A 16,852-nucleotide genomic window follows, 5' to 3' on the forward strand; every position below is an offset into this window, starting at 1 on the left:
CGGGCCCTTACAGTCAGTAAACTTGCTCACATACTCACATATTTTTTGTACATCTCCAAACATATCCTCTGTCATTTCTTCACGGATCTTTGTTGTACTCTCACATACAGTATTGTCAAGACTCATACATGCTTGCTTGAGCAGTTTGACCTTGTGTACCACCTCTCATCGGTACGCTCGCTCACAGCCTCCACTTTTCATTCAGACTTTGTTAGCTTCAGGTTCCAACAGCCCCATACGGCTGGCGCTTACACTGACCACACATGCAAAATCGATATGAGTAAGCAGTAGCGAGGACTCGGAAGACGAGGAAAATTGAGGTTCTTGAGGTGCCCCGACACTTAGACGGCACTCATGGGCTTCTTTAGGAGACTGAAAACGGGCTTCTCCTTCCTGGCGGTTGGCCCTTGGTTTGAGCATCGATGGACATACAACTCTCTGGTCCATGAGAGTGTGCGTCACTCTTTTCCGCTGAGGAAGCTACGCTTGAGGATGTTCTCTTAGAACGTCAGCTCAATCTTGCCCTCGTGAATCAGCTTGAGAAGGAGAATGACAACCGTGCTGCCTAGCAGCTTCGTGGGTTGTGGAAGGGGGAGTGGGCGACCTTCGCCTTCACCCGTTTTCGTCTTGCGAGGGGTATAATAGTTGGAGAGGATGTTCGGCTTTGCTGGGTCCGAAGCGGCAGGACAATCAACAAGAAGTCGCCGCACACTGTACCCGAGTACGGGGACCTCGAGGCTTCTGGGATGCCGGTGCCGCTAGCAGTCTGAATGATAGGAGCTGTCGCAAGCTGAGACCGTGGGGGAAGGGTCCACATGGGTTGAACAGCAGGCATTGGGCGGATTTTAGTCTGAGAGCTGAGCATGCAGTGGTTGTGGCGAGAGACTACACTGTGACAGTCCAAACGACAACAACCACTGAGCACCGACTACATGTGTCAGCCATGTGGCTGTGACCATCCCACTGACCATGACCACCAAGCACCGACTACACATGTTGACCACGTGGCATCCATCATGCGCTGGCCACACATCACAATCACAGGATGCTCCACAAATCATAACGGCATCAGTACCGATCGGTACAGATGTCGATACCGCTCACATTGCATCGTCACATATACAGCAACGTCTAGGATCTGTTTCCCCAACTCTTGATACTCTTCGTATTCGCACCCTGTCATAGTATTATAGTCCTACTGCACGCCTATCACAGGTATCGACTTCAAGTGATCGGGGTGGTGGAGGTCCATCTGGTGTAACAGACACCTTTGTGTTCAACCATTCCCTAGCCTCTGCCTTTCCATACAGCACAGGGCCTGGCACAAACCTTCACATTCAAATCAGTCTCAAATGACCCGCATCATTATGAGCGAGTCACCTGATATAACTTCAAGTTATTTTTGCTGCCATATTCACCTCCGCCCTGTGTGCATATGTGAATATTCTATCAGTGAGGAATAGTGGTGAGTGAGCAGTGCGTTGGCACGATGCACGCGGTCGATGGCATGACACTAAAATCTCCGTCCAAGAGAGCATTGGCAGCGATGCCGAGGCTGATCATGTCAGTCCGTATCGTCAAGAGTGTGTGCCAGGTGCAAGTGCCTTCCCATATACACGTGCGTTGATCTCAAACCCTTGCTGTGTGACATAAGGTTTCGTATGAGCTCAGTTGGAACTGGTATGAGCTCAGTCGCACCACGATTTTCAACGTGAGTGCAACCAGCTCTTGGTAGACCCAAAACCGGAAAGGGTATATATTGTGCAGGGCTTTGAAAGCTGAGGAGAATCGAGGCCCTTTTGAAGTGTTCCGAGGGTACATGGGTTTCCCACTGAGGAGACTGACACCACATTCCACTGTATACATCTGCTGCAGACATCGTGGAAAATGAGCCGCGAGTGACTTGGCCACTAACAACCAAACTTTGCACCATCCCCAGACCACTCTGTCTTTCACTCTCGACCGCCCGAGTCGGTTGACTCCTTAAATCACACAGAGACAGCGCTTATACATGCACGTTTTCTTCACGCTATTGACACCGTTGCTACAGCTCAAGTTACCTGCCTTTATACAAGAGCTTTGCACAGTGAATCCATCGTCGAAAGCGTATTCCCTCTCGGGAAGGCCTCTTTCAGGGTATTTGAACGCTTTACATGCTTGTCGTTCGCAAATCCATTCCTTGGTTCAGTCAGCGGAGCGTGTAACTCAAGGCGGGCTAATACCTCGAACGGCGGCCTGAGTTAACATCATCGTTGTTTAGTCGCCGTTCTTGTGTGCTAGCATCTTGCAAACGTCACGCAGGGAGTTCCTGTCTTGAAGAAGATTGACCGTTAGAGCTTTCCGCATAGCTTCATACGGGTTGTTGAGCTCCCGCGTCTGGTTGTCAGGTGCGTAGCCGCGCGACAGACATACCTTGTCTCGTCTAACCGACCTCGAACCCTCGGAACGTGTGCTATCAGCGAACCAAGCAGCTCGCTTCCGTGATACGGCTTGCTCTTTCTCTGTGGCAATCTTGCGCTTCAGGGCGCCTGCGGCTCGCTCCAGCTGAGCTCGGCTCTCGTCGCCATCTTTGACGCGCTGCCGGGTATCCTCAAGGTGCTGCTTCGCAGCTGAGACTGTGATGAGTCAGCGAAAGAAAGACATTGGATGCGAGTATTAACCTGGCCCAGATGCCATGACTTCACTAAGCTCGTTGTCGGAAAGCGAGTTGGGAGCATCGGTTGGAATAGCATTAAGGGGACGAACGCGAGAGAGGTAGTGACTGGAGTTGATGTCTGTGTTACCAAAAGCTGAGACAGCGCTGCCAACGCTTTCGATGTTAGCCTATCATACAGTAACGTGGACACGTACAAAGCCTTGCCGATGTACCAGCGCGTCGATTTGGATCTGTGTTGGGTTGAGACGAGGTAATGAATGAGCTCATCCGACACTAAATATGAGCTCAGCCGTGTCGCCACCTGAGCTCACCATTGGATTCTACCAACTTTTGGATGACGAGGGACCGGAATGAATTCGCCGTCGCGGGGACCTGGAAGCCCAGGTGGATGGATGCTTTCTTGATGTGTTCGGTCATCCAAAGCGTAGTCATAGGATTACCATTGAGGAGGCAGAAGATGGGCTTTTCCGCACTTGTGGTCAGGTCCCGACTTGACGGTGTTATTCACTTACAGCTCCGTGGTCCATGCAAGTGTCCGTGAGGAGTTTCCTTCCAGGAACGCGGGTTCGAGAATTGCTTGCAGGAATGCCGAAGAAATACTTCCTTCGTGGATGAGCTTGAGAAGTAAGAGGACCATGGCGCTGGCGAGAAGCTTCTTGGGCTGAGGAAGAGGAAGAGGAACGCCTTTGCCTTCGCCACTGCTAGTGTTGCTGGTGGTATAATAGCCAGCCACCATGTTGGGCTTGGTAGCGTCTTCATCCGCGATGATAACGACGGTGAAGTCTCCACACACCGCTCCAGTATACTGATCTTCGGAGAATGTGGACCTATCGTTGGCACTGTTTGGCTGGAGGTGACTGTTGGCCGAACGCTGAGCCCTCGTCGGCAATGTACCCGAAGGCGTGACGGCGGATCGGGGACGAGCGCCGGTTTGACAGGCGAGGGCGCAAAAAAGTGAAAGGCTGAGTCGATACTGAAGGGGAAGGCTGTTGGCAGGCGACCACCAGTAGTCCTGCAGAGCAATCACACCCTCTGTATCCAGCTGGGCAGACTCTGTAGTAGCGGCGGGGAGGCTGTGCGACTTGGTGAGATGGGCGCAAAAGTCGAACATCTTCTCTCGATCGTCTCCGGAAATGGCATTCCCTGTTAGCCGTTTCCACATACCACTCAGCTGCTTGGCCTTGTCGAGTAGGGTCCTCTGCGCAACCCGGTCGGCACCTCGACTGCGTCCCGTTGCTCCTTGAACATAGGCCTCGAGGAAGGACCGCATTTGCGCTTCGGATAGCCAGGATGGCTTCAGAGTCTGCACATCGTGGACGTTCCGGATGGTCTTGCCGTCAATCGTGATTGCACCCTCGCAGTCGTCCTCGATCCACTCGTTGAAGAGCTTTTCGATGAGGGCGCGTTGGCGATTGGTTCCTGCCTTGGGTTCTTTGGCGACCTTGAGTTTGGCATCTGCCATCATTTCCAGCAGCTGGGCAGGGGTGAGGGGGTGAGGCGCTTTGCCAGATCGAGGTGGAGCAAAAGGTGGGCCGGAGGGTGGTGAAGGAGCCGGCATGGTGGATGAGGATGATGGGGGATGGATGTGTTGAATGGTAAGTGTACAGTTGTACAATCGTGGAACAGACCTTCTCGGAACTGTGTTTGTAACATGCGCCCAGTTGCCCGTACGCCACGCCATCGTCCGCCACCAAACGCGCCTCGCAACATGAGGTGTCTTGTCAATTGTCACATTGCCTGCCCCGCGCTTGTGGGTCGCGAATCCAGAGTTCGCCGCTCGCCTAGATTAACAGATTACGAGTTTGCGGCCCTGTGGCCCTGTGTATATGATCTTGGGCCGATTGGGTCTCTTCCATGGTCACCCATTTGTGACCTTGGCGCGCTGGTCAATCAGTCTGGCACAATCTTCTCTAGTCTACCCTCGGCCTCGAGGTTGTGGTGCCGAGGTCGGAAACAGAGACCGAGGTAGTACAGTACTACAATGGATGAATGTGCCTAGGGTGAGTCGAAATTGGGCCGTGATAGTCAGGGCAGCTGTAAGATGTAAGATGATAAGATTAGTCACGTGACTTTCAGACGTCTCCAGGTTTGTGCATCAGCATCGCCATCTTTCAGCGGTCAGTGGACACTTCCGTCTCACCTCTCGTCTGCTCAAGAAGAGATAGAGAGGCGCTGTTTGCGCCAAGAAACTCAAAGATAATGATAGCATCGTGCACTCCAGTCCTACAAATCCAGATTACTAAAGCCGACCGACCAACGGCAAATTCCTCACTCCCTACTCGTAATTCGTGACACGGTCGCTCTTGTTGAGCTGGCCAGCGTCCAGAGCGTTGAGCTCGTCCTCCTGGGCATCCAGGTGGCGGTGCGTCAACCAGAAGCCACAGCCAGCGAAAAAGGCGATGACAGCCATCGATGCGTAGTTCCAGACGAGGAGCGGGTCATTCGAGAGCGACACGAACGCCTGTCCAAGGGCAGACGAGAACGCAGACATGAACAAGAAGACGCTCATAACGAGACTGCGCATGTTCACAGGAGCCTTGCTGAACGCGTACTCTAGACCAGTGATGGACGCGAACACTTCGGCGAGGGCGATGAGGACGTAGGAGCCGGACTGGATCCAGACATTGAGTGGCGAAACCAGAGGCTTCTCCGCAGCGTCGACACACGTGGCGGCCGAGTAGCCACAAGGGTTGGTCTTGTAGATGTAGTGCTGAACGACAGCAGCCCAAACCATGGCCGCGGAGCCGGCGAAGAAACCGCAGGTGATCTTCTTGATGGGGGTGAAGAGGATGCCGCGCTTGCGGAGGGCGGGGTAGATGAGAAGATCGCAAAGAGGGATAAGGATGAGGAGCGAGAAGGGGTTCAGGTTGGAGAGAACGTCGTTGGGGAGACCGTGCAGCTCCATGGTAGCAGCCTGCGATGTAAGGTTGTTGTTGATCTGGTTGTAGGTGAGCCAGAAGATGGGGTACCACAGGAAGACGGCACAGGCCTTGAATCCACGCTTGACCTCGTCGACCCACTTGTCGTCAAAGGTCATCCAGCTCGGCGGAGTCTCGCCACGGGCAACAACCTGGCTGGGCTTCGCGCGGTTCCAGAAGCTGTCCGAGCCCATGCGCTTGAACATCTTGACGGGGTTAAGGGTCCACTGGCCCTTGGCGGCGTACTTGAAGATGTGGAGTGCACCTGCGAGAACGGAGCCCTGGGGGGGAGTCTTGACGTAGAGGTTGTACCCAAGCCAGAGGACAATAGGAGTCGTCAAGAAGACAATCGTAGGGAGAAGGTACGAGAGCCAGAAGCCGACGTACTTCTCGGCGTACACCATACCAATCTGTCCGACCAGGGCACCGACGTTGATGAAGAAGTAGAAGTACTGCTGTCAGCTCGGCCGCAGCGTTTAGCTCACCATGTACGTCCGCGAGATGGTCAGAGTGGGGTCGACAATAACGCGCTCGCCGTTCTTCTGAGTGCGGATGAACATCTTCTTCTTGGTGTACTGCTCAGCGACAAGAGGCGAGATGTTGCTCTTGAAGCAACCTGTTCCCGCGCCCATGATGATGATAGCAATGATGAAGCACGCCAAAGCGCCGCCCTTGTTGACGATAACCTGGGGAATCGCCGCAATAATCAAAATAATGTGACCAACCATGGCGACTGCAACAGCCACGCAAACAGTCTTGTAGCGACCCCAGTACTTGTCAGCGAGGTAGGCGCCAAAGAGAGGCGTGACGTAAACCCAGAAGGTGTTGAAAGTGGTGAGACCGGTAGAGGCACGCTGACCCATGCCAAGGGCGCCAGAGCGGTAGTCATCCTTGCCAGCACCCGTGTTCGAGTTGGGGGGCAGAGGCTGCTGGATGAAGTTTGTGAAAACAACGGTGCAACCGTAGTCTAGCTGGTCAGTTGCTGTCCTGTCCTGCCGACATGCCACGTACAGGAGAAGCGCTCCGCAAGCTCGATGTAGGCGACAAGGTAGGTGGCCCATGGGATTCTGTCAGGAATGCGGTGGAGGTGCGCCACCTCCTCCTCGGTCGGGAACTCGTCGCCGTAGTGGGGGTCCGAAGGGTCGGTAATGTCGTGAGCAGGCGAGGAGACGTGGGCGAGGGCCGAGCCGTCCTTCTTCTCCGAAGAAAGGGACGCAGCGCGCTGCTCCATGCGCACATCACGCTTCTCGGTCTCGGCGAGGGCGACCGGGATCACGTCGTCGTGGTAGAGACCGGCCATGATCTGAAGTCAGCGGGGCCCAAGTGTGCAGCGCTCTACTCACTGTAGTGGGGCCTGGGGAGTGGATGGGGAAAACAGCCTCTCCTCGTCAGTTCTTAACTGAAGTGGGGGCGCCCTGTCCCCACTCTCGTTCCCATTTTCTCATTGAGAAGTGAATGGGGCCTGGGTCGCCTCCTCCAAGCTGGCTATCGCTTGAAGCCCCCACGGCGAACGGCCGACCTGCGAGCCACCCGCAAGCCACCCGAGACAGGCGTGGGTTAAGAAACCATGTGGACCGGTCTTGGCTATCGAGGCGGGCGGGGCTGAGAGCGCGTGCGCTAGATTTGGACCAGCCAAGCTGCGGCCTTGCGTGCTTTCGGGCGTTGCCCTTCGGGAGTCCAGGCAGCGCAGTAGTGCAATAATTGTTCTGCTGGTCGTGAATAGTCGTCAGTTTTCCCTGGATCCGCCCGGCGCATCTCTCTCGTATCGAGTTGTTCCACATGCTCTCCAGCGGCACCACATGGGGTTTCCGCCTCGGCTGCAAAGCAAGTAATGATGGTGTTGTTGATTGTGCCGAATTACGACCAGAGCTACAGGCACGGAGAAAGGGACCAAGGTTGCACCGCGTGGTGCCACTGCCGGCGTCGGCGGAGAGAGCTAATCGGCTGCCGCCTTGGCGGTTGTCCACATGCTATCTGGATAGTGCCCGCGTGATCCTCAGGTGGAGCTACGGCATTGCATCGGAGGAGAGCAAGTGCTCCAAACTATATTCTAGGCCCAAGGAGAGTGATGCTTTCTGCAGCTGATGCAGGGTCGCAAAGGTGAGCCCGTTATCAGAGGGTCCTGCAATGCATGCCAAGCAATCGGGGGAGTACAATGGGTATCGGGCGCCTTGCGCTGTGCGCAACATCCACCTACACTGGCGGCATTTCGCACAGGGGATGGCGCACCACATGGGCAGCTTATGGCGGAATTTCATTGCGTGTGTTGATTCCATCCAGGCTCGCTTGGCTGGACTCGCCGAAGCCGAGCTCCGGCGTGCCGACGGATCTCGCTACGGCCGGAGATGGCACGGACGAGCTCGCACGAGCAGGGGGGCTGAGTGCTTGGGACTGCTGTGTGCCCCACATGCTGTTCCAAGATCCCGCACGGTGAGACATTCAAAGAGCCGTGCGTCATGTATGACCCGGGGCTGATTGCCTGCCCACGTTCCTGCCGATGTCGTCAGCAGACCGCCATCCCGCCACTCCCGCTTAATGACCTCTCCTTAGGTGGCCTATGCATGTCTGCTCTCGTGACTCCAACTCCTCATACCTACAGGCCCCACATGGCGAGCGCTCAGAGCTCAAGGTCCGAGCGACTTGGCACCGGTCTCCTGCGACGCAAGGTGCTCCGCACTCCGGCTCGGGGCCTCGAGTGGGGCCTTCACATGCAGTGGGCCAACGCGGCGCAACGCGCGTAGCTCCTCGTCACGATGGTCCGTAGGAAGTACCATGAGGACGCTGTGGAGCTTGCGGGGAGACTTGGTGGGCCCTCAACACCGAGGCCCCACGGGCGCTTACCTCTTGATCTCTTTAAGATCTCCAGCGACAAAGGCCCTCTTCGCAGTGCTAAATCAGGACACGCCAGGCTCAACATTCTTGGAATGGCAGCTTTCGGGGACTCTCAAGACGGGTGTCCCACGTGAGGACTTGCAGGAATTCTATCTGGAACCGAGCACTGGTGTGAGGCCGGTGCCGCGTGTTACGCCTTCCGCGGCACGATAAGTGCTCGTCCGAGCCGCCGTGCCATCGTGCGGTTTAACTGTGGGCTGGATGATATCGTAGCTGGTCGGAACATGCTGCGAGGAGAGCACGGTGGCTTGCGCCCTCAACTTGTAAGTGAACGTGGGTTTCCATAACCTTTGCTTGTTATCATGCGTAGCGCATGTCGCGTGGATGGCGATACACACTATGTCCATCGTGTCCACGGTCGGTGACCGATAGGGTGTAACATGCGTTATTGGCACACGCATTCCGCGCATGTCTCGTCCAGAATTCTGGATGGGACTCACGACATTCATTGTCCTGACCGTCCGGTAGATATCGTAACATCATCGATGGCCAATTGCATGCTTCTCGCACCAGTTCAGCACTGAGAGAGTGCGTTTGATAGTAGCAGAATGAAACAACTGCTATCATCGTAATGATGAATTGTGTCAACCCTCTCGTGCAGCACCGGAGGGTTAAAGCGCCATGAGTTGCTCAACATCATCCGACAGCTGTTGATTGAGGGATCGCCCCCGTTGACTCATGTAATGGTCTTCATGGGACGCTTCGGTTTGCGTTCGACGCGCTGACACGCTGACTGCGCGTGGCATAATAAGTTGAGGGCGCCTTGCATCATAATCATGCTGCGCGGCCACGCAAGCTGGTAATTCCGCGATACTCGCCCGCCACATACCAAAGCCGGCTCGAGCGGACTTTCGGGACGCTTTAGCTCAGTGGGAGAGCGAGCGAGTGAAGCTCTTGAAGCCCAATTCGTTCGGTCGTGTGTTCAATCCACACAAGCGTCATTTCAACTAAGCAGCTTGCCAAAGGCTGACAGTCCTGTCTTTTTTTGCAATTACTTAGCTTGGAACCTGCACTGTCAGCGGCTGCAGCAAGAGTTTTCGCTCGAGCCTTGTCCGTCATTTCCTGCGCATGTGGAAAGACCATGTGCATGTAGAACGACCAAGTGCCTTTCGTGCTAAAGCAAACTCGGTGTCCATTTCGAGACAGACGATTAGACCGTGTCGGATGTCTCCGGTGATGACGCCATCCCGACACCACACAACAGAAGATCTCGCGTTTGCCCACCACGCGCAAATGCCCATGATGCTCAATCGTCTCCGGCCCGCGTTCTTCTGAGCAACCGCTCTGGCTCCTCTTCTTTCCCTCATCGCTCCGCCATGCTCAACTCTCTCCCGATCCTCGACCTCTCACAACTCGATGCTGGGCCGGAGGCTGCGGCGTTCTTCCGCGATGCGCTCCGACGCGCGACACACGAGGTCGGCTTCTTCTATCTGACGGGCACGGGCATCCCTCGCGAGCTAGAGAAGCGTATGCTATCAACTTCGCGCGCGTTTTTTGCTCTCCCTGAAGCCGACAAGCTCACGATCGAGAACGCCCACTCACCCCACTTTCGAGGATACACCCGTCTTGGGGGCGAGCGCACACTTGGCGCTGTCGACTGGCGCGAGCAGATCGACATCTGCCCAGAGGGCGTGGCCCTTTCCTCGTCGGAGCTAGAGGGCAAGCCAGCCTATGCTCGGCTTGTGGGCCCGAACCAGTGGCCCGCGGCCCTCCCCGCCCTCCGGCCGGTCGTGGAGGAGTGGACGACTCTGCTCACTGAAGTCGCGCAGAAGCTCCTCCGGACATGGGCGGAGGCGCTAGGCGAGGCGCCAGACTTCTTCGACCAGACCTTCGGCGAGCCCTTCACCCTCCTCAAGGTCATCCGCTACCCCGAGAGCCAGTCCACGGAGCAAGGAGTCGGTAGCCACAAGGACGCTGGTGTGCTCACCCTCCTGTGGATTGAGGAGGGCAAGACGGGCCTCCAGGTGGAGCACGACGGCGGGTGGATCGACGCGCCGCCCGTGCCCGGGGCGCTGGTCGTCAACATAGGCGAGATGTTGGAGTATGCTACACAAGTGAGTCCTCGAGCTGGCGTCACAGCTAACGATAGGGTTACCTGAAGGCGACGACGCACCGCGTCCTTGCGCCCAAGAATAGCGATCGCGTTAGCATCCCCTTCTTCTTCAACCCGGCGCTCGACGCTCGTCTCCCGCTCGTGCGCATGCCGCCTGGCCTCGTGGCGCCTGGCGTGTCCCAGGACCCCAGAAACCCAATCCACGCCTTGTATGGCGAGAACTGCCTGAAGAGCCGGTTGCGCGCGCACCCGAATGTCGCCGAGGCGCACTACGCCGACATTGTTGTTGCATGATCTCCTATTCCCGCGTTGGGATTTTGGGTCTCTGCTTGCATGCAATGGGATGGGAGGTGCGATGGGAGATTTTGGATTCGAGTACCTGTTGTCGTCAGCCGAAGCTTACCGAGGTGGAGATGTCATCATCAGTCAGCGATGTCGAGCTCTGATGCCGTATTGTTGCGCTGTCAGATATCGGCGATCTTCAGTTGTTCTCGCTTCAGTCACGGATTACTCATGCGTGTCTAAATCATCAGCTACGCACTGCCGACAGGCAACACTCTCGATGCAGATATAATCTCCCAGATCCATCCACAACTTCACACTGAACCTTCGTAGCCTCAGTTCACCACACTTTTGAGACGCCAGCTCAATTTCTTCTTTCCACACACGCCAAACAATGTCCGTCCCACAAACTATGGACGCCCTTGTCCTCACGCCCTCTACTAGGTCTGTGACCCTCACATTCGTCCCTACACCAAAGCCAGGGCCGGGTGAGGTTCTGATCAAGGTGCATGCGATCGCTCTTAACCCCATCGATAGCCTTTACGTTCTTGATCCTGTCGCGGAGACAGATCGTGTGATTGGGACAGACTTCGCTGGGACCGTTGCGGAGCTCGGCGAAGGCGTGAGGAACCGGAAGGTCGGTGACCGCGTTGCAGGCTTTGTGCAAGGAGGTAAGGCCCCGTGTCTGCGGACCTGCTGATGTCAGCGTGCTCGACCAATGATCGCCCTGGCTGCTTCGCCGAATACGTTGTCTCGCCTTGGGACCTCCTGTGGGCCGTACCTGCTTCAATGCAGCCGCGTGAAGCGGCCACTGTGAGCATGTGTGGTCTCACCGCCGCCCAGGGAGCGTTCTACCGTCTCGGCGTCCCGCTCCCGCCCGACTTTCCTACCCCGGCCATCAAGTCGGCTTCCCCGGCACCTCTCTCGGTCAAGAACGCCACTGTGCTGGTCTACGGTGGTTCTACCAGCCTTGGCATGTTTGCGTTGCAGCTGCTTCGCCGCGCCCTGCCGCACGCCCAGATTATTGCCGTTGCATCCGCGAAACACGCCCAGTTCCTATCAGCGTCACCATACACCGCCGACACTGTTGTGGACTACCGCAACGATGCGTGGCCAGATGATGTCCGCGCCCTGGCCCCGCAAGGCGTCGACTACGCCCTCGACTGTATATCGGAAGGCGCGACTGTGGAGCGCGTCCACTCCACGCTCGCTGAGCAGGCACGCCTGGCCGTGTTCCGCAGCCCCAGCGGCGGCGGCTTCCCAGCTGACCTCCGCGTGTCGCCTATATACGGCGCGGTTTGGGAGGGCCTCGGCCACGACGTGGGATACAACGGCGGCGTCCTTCCCGCCGACCCTGCAGCCCGTGCTTTTGCCGTGGCTTTCGACGCCTACCTGTCTCTGCACCCGCTCGAGCCCAACCCCACGCGCCTGCTGGACGGTGGACTGGCGCGTGTCACAGCGGAGGGCTTCGCGCTGCTCGGCGGGCCGATGGTCACGCAGAGATCTCAGCCCATGGTGGACGGCGTCACACTTAAACATTTGAGTGGAGAGAAAGCTGTTTACGAGATCGTCATTGAGCCGTAGATGGTACGTTAGGGGAGGCATGATGCCAGACTTTGATCTCTTCTTATATCCGGTACATCCGATATCGGCACTCACCGGTAGATGGCGGGTCAAGTAACCGGTGACGTCGTGCCCACCCGCAGACCTCAGCATCGCCAGCTGCACGCTCGCAGTCCATCATGGAAAGCGTCGGCTGACGCGATGCTTAGGTCTTTGCAGAATACAGTGGAGCTGCTGGGACCATATCCCTCCCCTCTCTCCCTCTTGAGTCATGGAAGGTAGTTTCCGGACGCAGTCACTCAGCGATCTTCAGAGTCGTCGCTTCAGGTGGTACAACGTCGCAGTTCAGTTAGCAATGTAGACTCCGTCACATGGTCCGGCGATGTGACTGACGCCATGCACGCCCACATGTCCGGACGAGAAGACGCAGGGTAAACTTGACATCTCCCACTCACTCATTATGCTGGCCGGTCTCGAAGGCCTCAAGAAGAGCTCCGCGCTAGTCAACGGTGTAGACATCGCCTACCGCGCCGTGCTCTCCGACAAGCCACCCTTGCTTCTCCTCCACGGGCACCCCCAGACGCATGTGATCTGGCACAAAGTCGTCCCTGCTCTGCGCGAGCACTTCTCGCTCGTGCTCCCGGACCTGCGCGGCTACGGGGACAGCACAAAGCCCCCCGCGTCTCCTGACCACGCGAACCACAGCAAGCGTGCGATGGCGGCGGACAACGTCGCGCTCATGTCCCATCTCGGCTTCGAACGCTTCAGCGTCCTGGCACACGACCGCGGCGCACGCGTTGCCCACCGTCTTGCGGTCGACCACCCTGACGTGCTTGAGCGCCTCGTGGTGCTGGACATCGCGCCTACACTCGCGATGTATGAGGGCACGACCGAGTTCTTCGCAAAAGCCTACTGGCACTGGTTCTTCCTGATTCAGCCTAGCCCCATGCCTGAAACATTCATCGCGTCAAACCCCGAGACGTTCATCAACGCGTGCATGGTCAAGTTTGCGGGCGCAAACCCGTTCGCAGAGGAAGCCCTGCAGGAGTATCTCCGCTGCGCCAAGCTAGAGGGGTGGGCTGTTGGCGTGTGCGAAGACTACCGCGCGTCGGCCAGCATCGACCTCGAGCACGACCGCGCCGACCGCGACGCCGGGCGCAAGGTCCAGGCGCCCATGCTCGCAATCTGGGGCGCAGCCGGCATTGTCGAGAGATGCTTTGACCCACTCACCGAGTGGCGCCGGGTTGCCACCGACGTGCGCGGCGGCACCGTGCCCTGCGGTCACTACATTCCCGAGGAGGCACCTGACGCGATGCTGGAGAGGGCGCTGCCATTCCTCCTTGGCAGAGAATAGATGTCTACTATGTACACTTCTCTGCTGCTATGTTACATCACAGGTCCGCAAACTGCTCGACGTACTCATCAATGCCGTCGTCGAGAAGGCGTAGTCGCCCGTCCTCCAGAGCATAAACGTCGTCAGCGCACTCACGCACGAAGTGACGGTCGTGCGTAACAATTACTACCGTGCCCTCGTACTCGTTGAGCGCGGCGATGAGACCTTGCACCGCGTACATGTCGAGATGGTTGGTGATTTCGTCCAGCAGAAGCATGTGCGGCCGGTCATAGAGCATAAGCGCCATTGCGAGGCGCGCACGCTGCCCCCCACTGAGCGTGTTGGCAGGGCGGAGAGCAAGTCCAGCAGAAATCTCAAAAGACCCAAGCCAGCGGCGGAGGCCTCCCTCCTTCGGCGGCTCGGCGCCGGTGTCTGCGTTGAACGCTTTGTGTGCACGTGTGTGCAGCAGCTGAAGGCCGGACTCGGCTACGCTGCTGAGCTCGTCGACAAAGTGTTGGGTGTAGAGACCTACACGGAGGCGTGGAGAGATCTCGGCGCGCCCATGCGTCGGCTGCAGCACGCCGCACAGGAGTTGCACAAGCGTCGACTTGCCGCACCCGTTCAGGCCAACGAGGGCTATATGGTCGCCTCGCATGATGCTCAGCGAGATGCTCTTAAGGACGCGTCTCTTCTTGCCCGGGTACGAGAAGGAGACGGAGTGGAGGGCGACCAGAGGTGCTGTCCCTCGAATCTTCTCTGGGTTGGGAATGGTCAGGTCAACGTCCTTCTCGGCCTTGATGAGCTCAATTTCGGGGCGCATAGTGTCGTGGTATCCACCCCAGTAAGAGATTTTGAAGCGCTTCCCGTCCTCAGTCTTTTCCATGCCGGTCATCCGCTCGAGCTTTTTCTGCCGGCTCGCTATCTGGCCAAGGACCTTGTCGTCGCCGCTCTTGTTCGCGTGTTTCTTGAAGCGCTCGATGCTCTTTTGCATGTGCTCTCGCCGGCGCTCAAGGGCTGCGTGCTGCCGCTCTCGCTTCTTGCGCAGCTCATCCTCCGCCTGTTCGTACATGTCGTAATTACCAGGATGATAACTCAGCTTCTTGTCCTTCAACCGAATAATCTCCTGCGAAACGCCGTTTAAGAAGTCACGGTCGTGCGACACGCACACAATGGTGATGTCCTCTAGTGTCGTAAGATACTCCTGTAGCCATGCAATGGCAGCGAGGTCCAGGTGATTTGTACATTCGTCAAGAAGAAGGATGTCAGGCTCGACAAACATGGCTTTAGCGATGGCCACTCGCATACGCCAACCACCGGAAAGAGCGGAGACTGGCCCGTCCTGCATCTCCTCATCGACGTCCAGTCCCGAGAGAATGGCACGGGCTCGAGCCTCCGCGCTGTGGGCATCCATCTCGTCCAGCTCAGCGTACAACGACGCGATCACCTTGGCGGCGACATCGGTGACAGGTGCGGCCGGGGCACCAAACACCTCGTCGCGGACGGTAGCGAGCATTGTCTGTTCGGCTTTGAGAGCGACACCGCGGGCGATCTTGCCACGTTTTCCCGACCGCAACGTCGCCTTCTTCTGGGCGTCATCGACGCGCTCGTGCGTTACCCGTGCAATGTAGCAATCCACGGCGGACCTTAGAGCCGCCTCGTCCTCACCGGCACTCTCTAGCCTTCTCACGTCGTCAGCGCGCTTCTGCCGCCCCATATCGGCGAGCAGCACAGCGTCGACGACACTGATGTCCGTGTCGAACACGTCGAGCTGAGCCACATACAGCGTCCGGATGGTCTCAGGAAAGCCGACCAGAGACCCATCACCGATGACGCCAAGCAGTGTGCTCTTTCCCGTGCCATTGCGCCCTACCATGCCGTAGTGTGTGCCCGCCTTAAGCCAGAGCCTGGCATCGACTAAAAGGTCGGCATCGTCGATTGTGACGTTGACATTGCGGAGGTCGACCTCTTTGCTGAGCGTAGTGATCGTGGCCGAGTGGAAGCGACTCTGCTGAGAGTAGGCGTTTATGACGGGCTTGCCGGGCGGCTTCTCCTTTCGCTTCTTCTTGCTCGGGGAGGAGGGGCGTGAGGATTCCGCAGATGTCGCAGCCGACGACTTCAATAGGTTCTGCAGGCTGCTTGCCCCGTTGGCTAGAGTGGATGGCGGCGTGGCTTGAATACTCAGCCGCTCGAACATGGTGTCAAGCTCGCGCGGACCCATGCCGAGGAACGGCTCGAGTGCCTTCCGCACATCGTCGGGGGTCGTCTTGCCGGCTACCACGGTGCCGAGGTAGGCTATGGTGTGGTCGTCGAGCGTGACGCGTACCTCTGGAGGAGCGGCCGCGACTACCTGCTCGATGGTGATCATGATCGTGAGGGGTGAGGTGTGCAATACGGTTGTGAGATGAAGGTTGGGGAAGAGGTTAGGCTGCGGGGAGTGCCAGTTGGCGTGAAGGTCGTGATCGTAATTGCGAAGCTTGTTAAAGATGTATGGGGAGCTCTGACGAGTATATAAGAGCTTTCATGATCGCGCCGCGCACCACGCGATCAGTCAACGGCACCGAGAGCGTCGAGTAGTGGAGAACCGTGGAGACCAGACACGACGGGTTGACGAGTTGCGTCGGATCCGAGCCGTTATACTCCGATAATACGCAAATGGGAAGCATAGGCAGCGGGAGGGTTGATTGTTTAAGCGAGCGTTGAAGGGCGTGTAGCTCAGTTGGTAGAGCGTTCCATTCGCATGGTTATCCGTGATTTGGAAAGGTCTTTGGTTCGATTCCTAACTCGTCCAGCGTTCTCTTTTGGTTTTTCCATCTGTCTGTGCAGACAGGAGAGGCAGCTCTGGCCCTTCGCTTCTTCGCCGACATCCTGCTTGATGCTGCGGACTATTATTGCTGCTGCTGGTGGGCGAAAACAAACCCGCCCGGCTTACCGGCGTCTGATATCAAAGGCCGGGAGGGGAACATGACGTTACCACAGCTGGGCACTCAGGCACCAAGTATTTTATCGAACGAGACCAGTGAAGCATCACTCCAACGCCGGCGATCTTCAAGCTCAAAGCACAACGTAGTTCCTGCTCCGGCACCGGCATGCCATAAGCCGCATCAGCATCACAACTCGGTAACTCGTACGAGCTGGGTCTGCAGTCTGAAGCTTCT

At 57.2% G+C, this 16,852-nt stretch overlaps 6 protein-coding genes across 6 annotated transcripts; 3 read left to right on the forward strand and 3 right to left on the reverse strand.

The window, feature by feature from the left end:
* Positions 1 to 2,256: 2,256 nt before the first annotated feature.
* On the reverse strand, positions 2,257 to 4,214 carry COLE_07785 (uncharacterized protein; the record flags this gene model as incomplete). The annotated part of the gene is made up of 6 exons (XM_018422576.2): positions 2,257 to 2,376; positions 2,413 to 2,615; positions 2,661 to 2,809; positions 2,851 to 2,929; positions 2,968 to 3,128; positions 3,169 to 4,214. The coding sequence occupies 6 exons, from the start codon at positions 4,212 to 4,214 to the stop codon at positions 2,257 to 2,259; spliced, it is 1,758 nt and encodes a 585-aa protein (XP_018280456.1).
* Positions 4,215 to 4,931: 717 nt separating this feature from the next.
* COLE_07786 (uncharacterized protein) lies at positions 4,932 to 6,874 on the reverse strand (the record flags this gene model as incomplete). Its single annotated transcript, XM_018422575.2, has 3 exons — positions 4,932 to 6,026; positions 6,060 to 6,541; positions 6,586 to 6,874. 3 exons carry the CDS (start codon positions 6,872 to 6,874, stop codon positions 4,932 to 4,934), a joined length of 1,866 nt encoding a protein of 621 aa, XP_018280455.1.
* Positions 6,875 to 9,782: 2,908 nt separating this feature from the next.
* Positions 9,783 to 10,813, forward strand: COLE_07787 (uncharacterized protein; the record flags this gene model as incomplete). The annotated part of the gene is made up of 2 exons (XM_018420752.2): positions 9,783 to 10,520; positions 10,556 to 10,813. 2 exons carry the CDS (start codon positions 9,783 to 9,785, stop codon positions 10,811 to 10,813), a joined length of 996 nt encoding a protein of 331 aa, XP_018280454.1.
* A 400-nt stretch (positions 10,814 to 11,213) lies between these two features.
* COLE_07788 (uncharacterized protein) lies at positions 11,214 to 12,385 on the forward strand (the record flags this gene model as incomplete). Its single annotated transcript, XM_018421248.1, has 2 exons — positions 11,214 to 11,472; positions 11,508 to 12,385. The coding sequence occupies 2 exons, from the start codon at positions 11,214 to 11,216 to the stop codon at positions 12,383 to 12,385; spliced, it is 1,137 nt and encodes a 378-aa protein (XP_018280453.1).
* A 439-nt stretch (positions 12,386 to 12,824) lies between these two features.
* COLE_07789 (uncharacterized protein) lies at positions 12,825 to 13,718 on the forward strand (the record flags this gene model as incomplete). Its single annotated transcript, XM_018427120.2, has 1 exon — positions 12,825 to 13,718. One exon carries the CDS (start codon positions 12,825 to 12,827, stop codon positions 13,716 to 13,718), a length of 894 nt encoding a protein of 297 aa, XP_018280452.1.
* A 37-nt stretch (positions 13,719 to 13,755) lies between these two features.
* On the reverse strand, positions 13,756 to 15,891 carry COLE_07790 (uncharacterized protein; the record flags this gene model as incomplete). The annotated part of the gene is made up of 1 exon (XM_018420058.2): positions 13,756 to 15,891. The coding sequence occupies one exon, from the start codon at positions 15,889 to 15,891 to the stop codon at positions 13,756 to 13,758; it is 2,136 nt and encodes a 711-aa protein (XP_018280451.2).
* Positions 15,892 to 16,852: the final 961 nt, after the last annotated feature.

The sequence above is a fragment of the Cutaneotrichosporon oleaginosum genome (assembly GCF_008065305.1).
Source record: "Cutaneotrichosporon oleaginosum strain ATCC 20508 chromosome Unknown ATCC20508_contig08, whole genome shotgun sequence".
Taxonomy (NCBI): Eukaryota; Fungi; Basidiomycota; class Tremellomycetes; order Trichosporonales; family Trichosporonaceae; genus Cutaneotrichosporon; species Cutaneotrichosporon oleaginosum.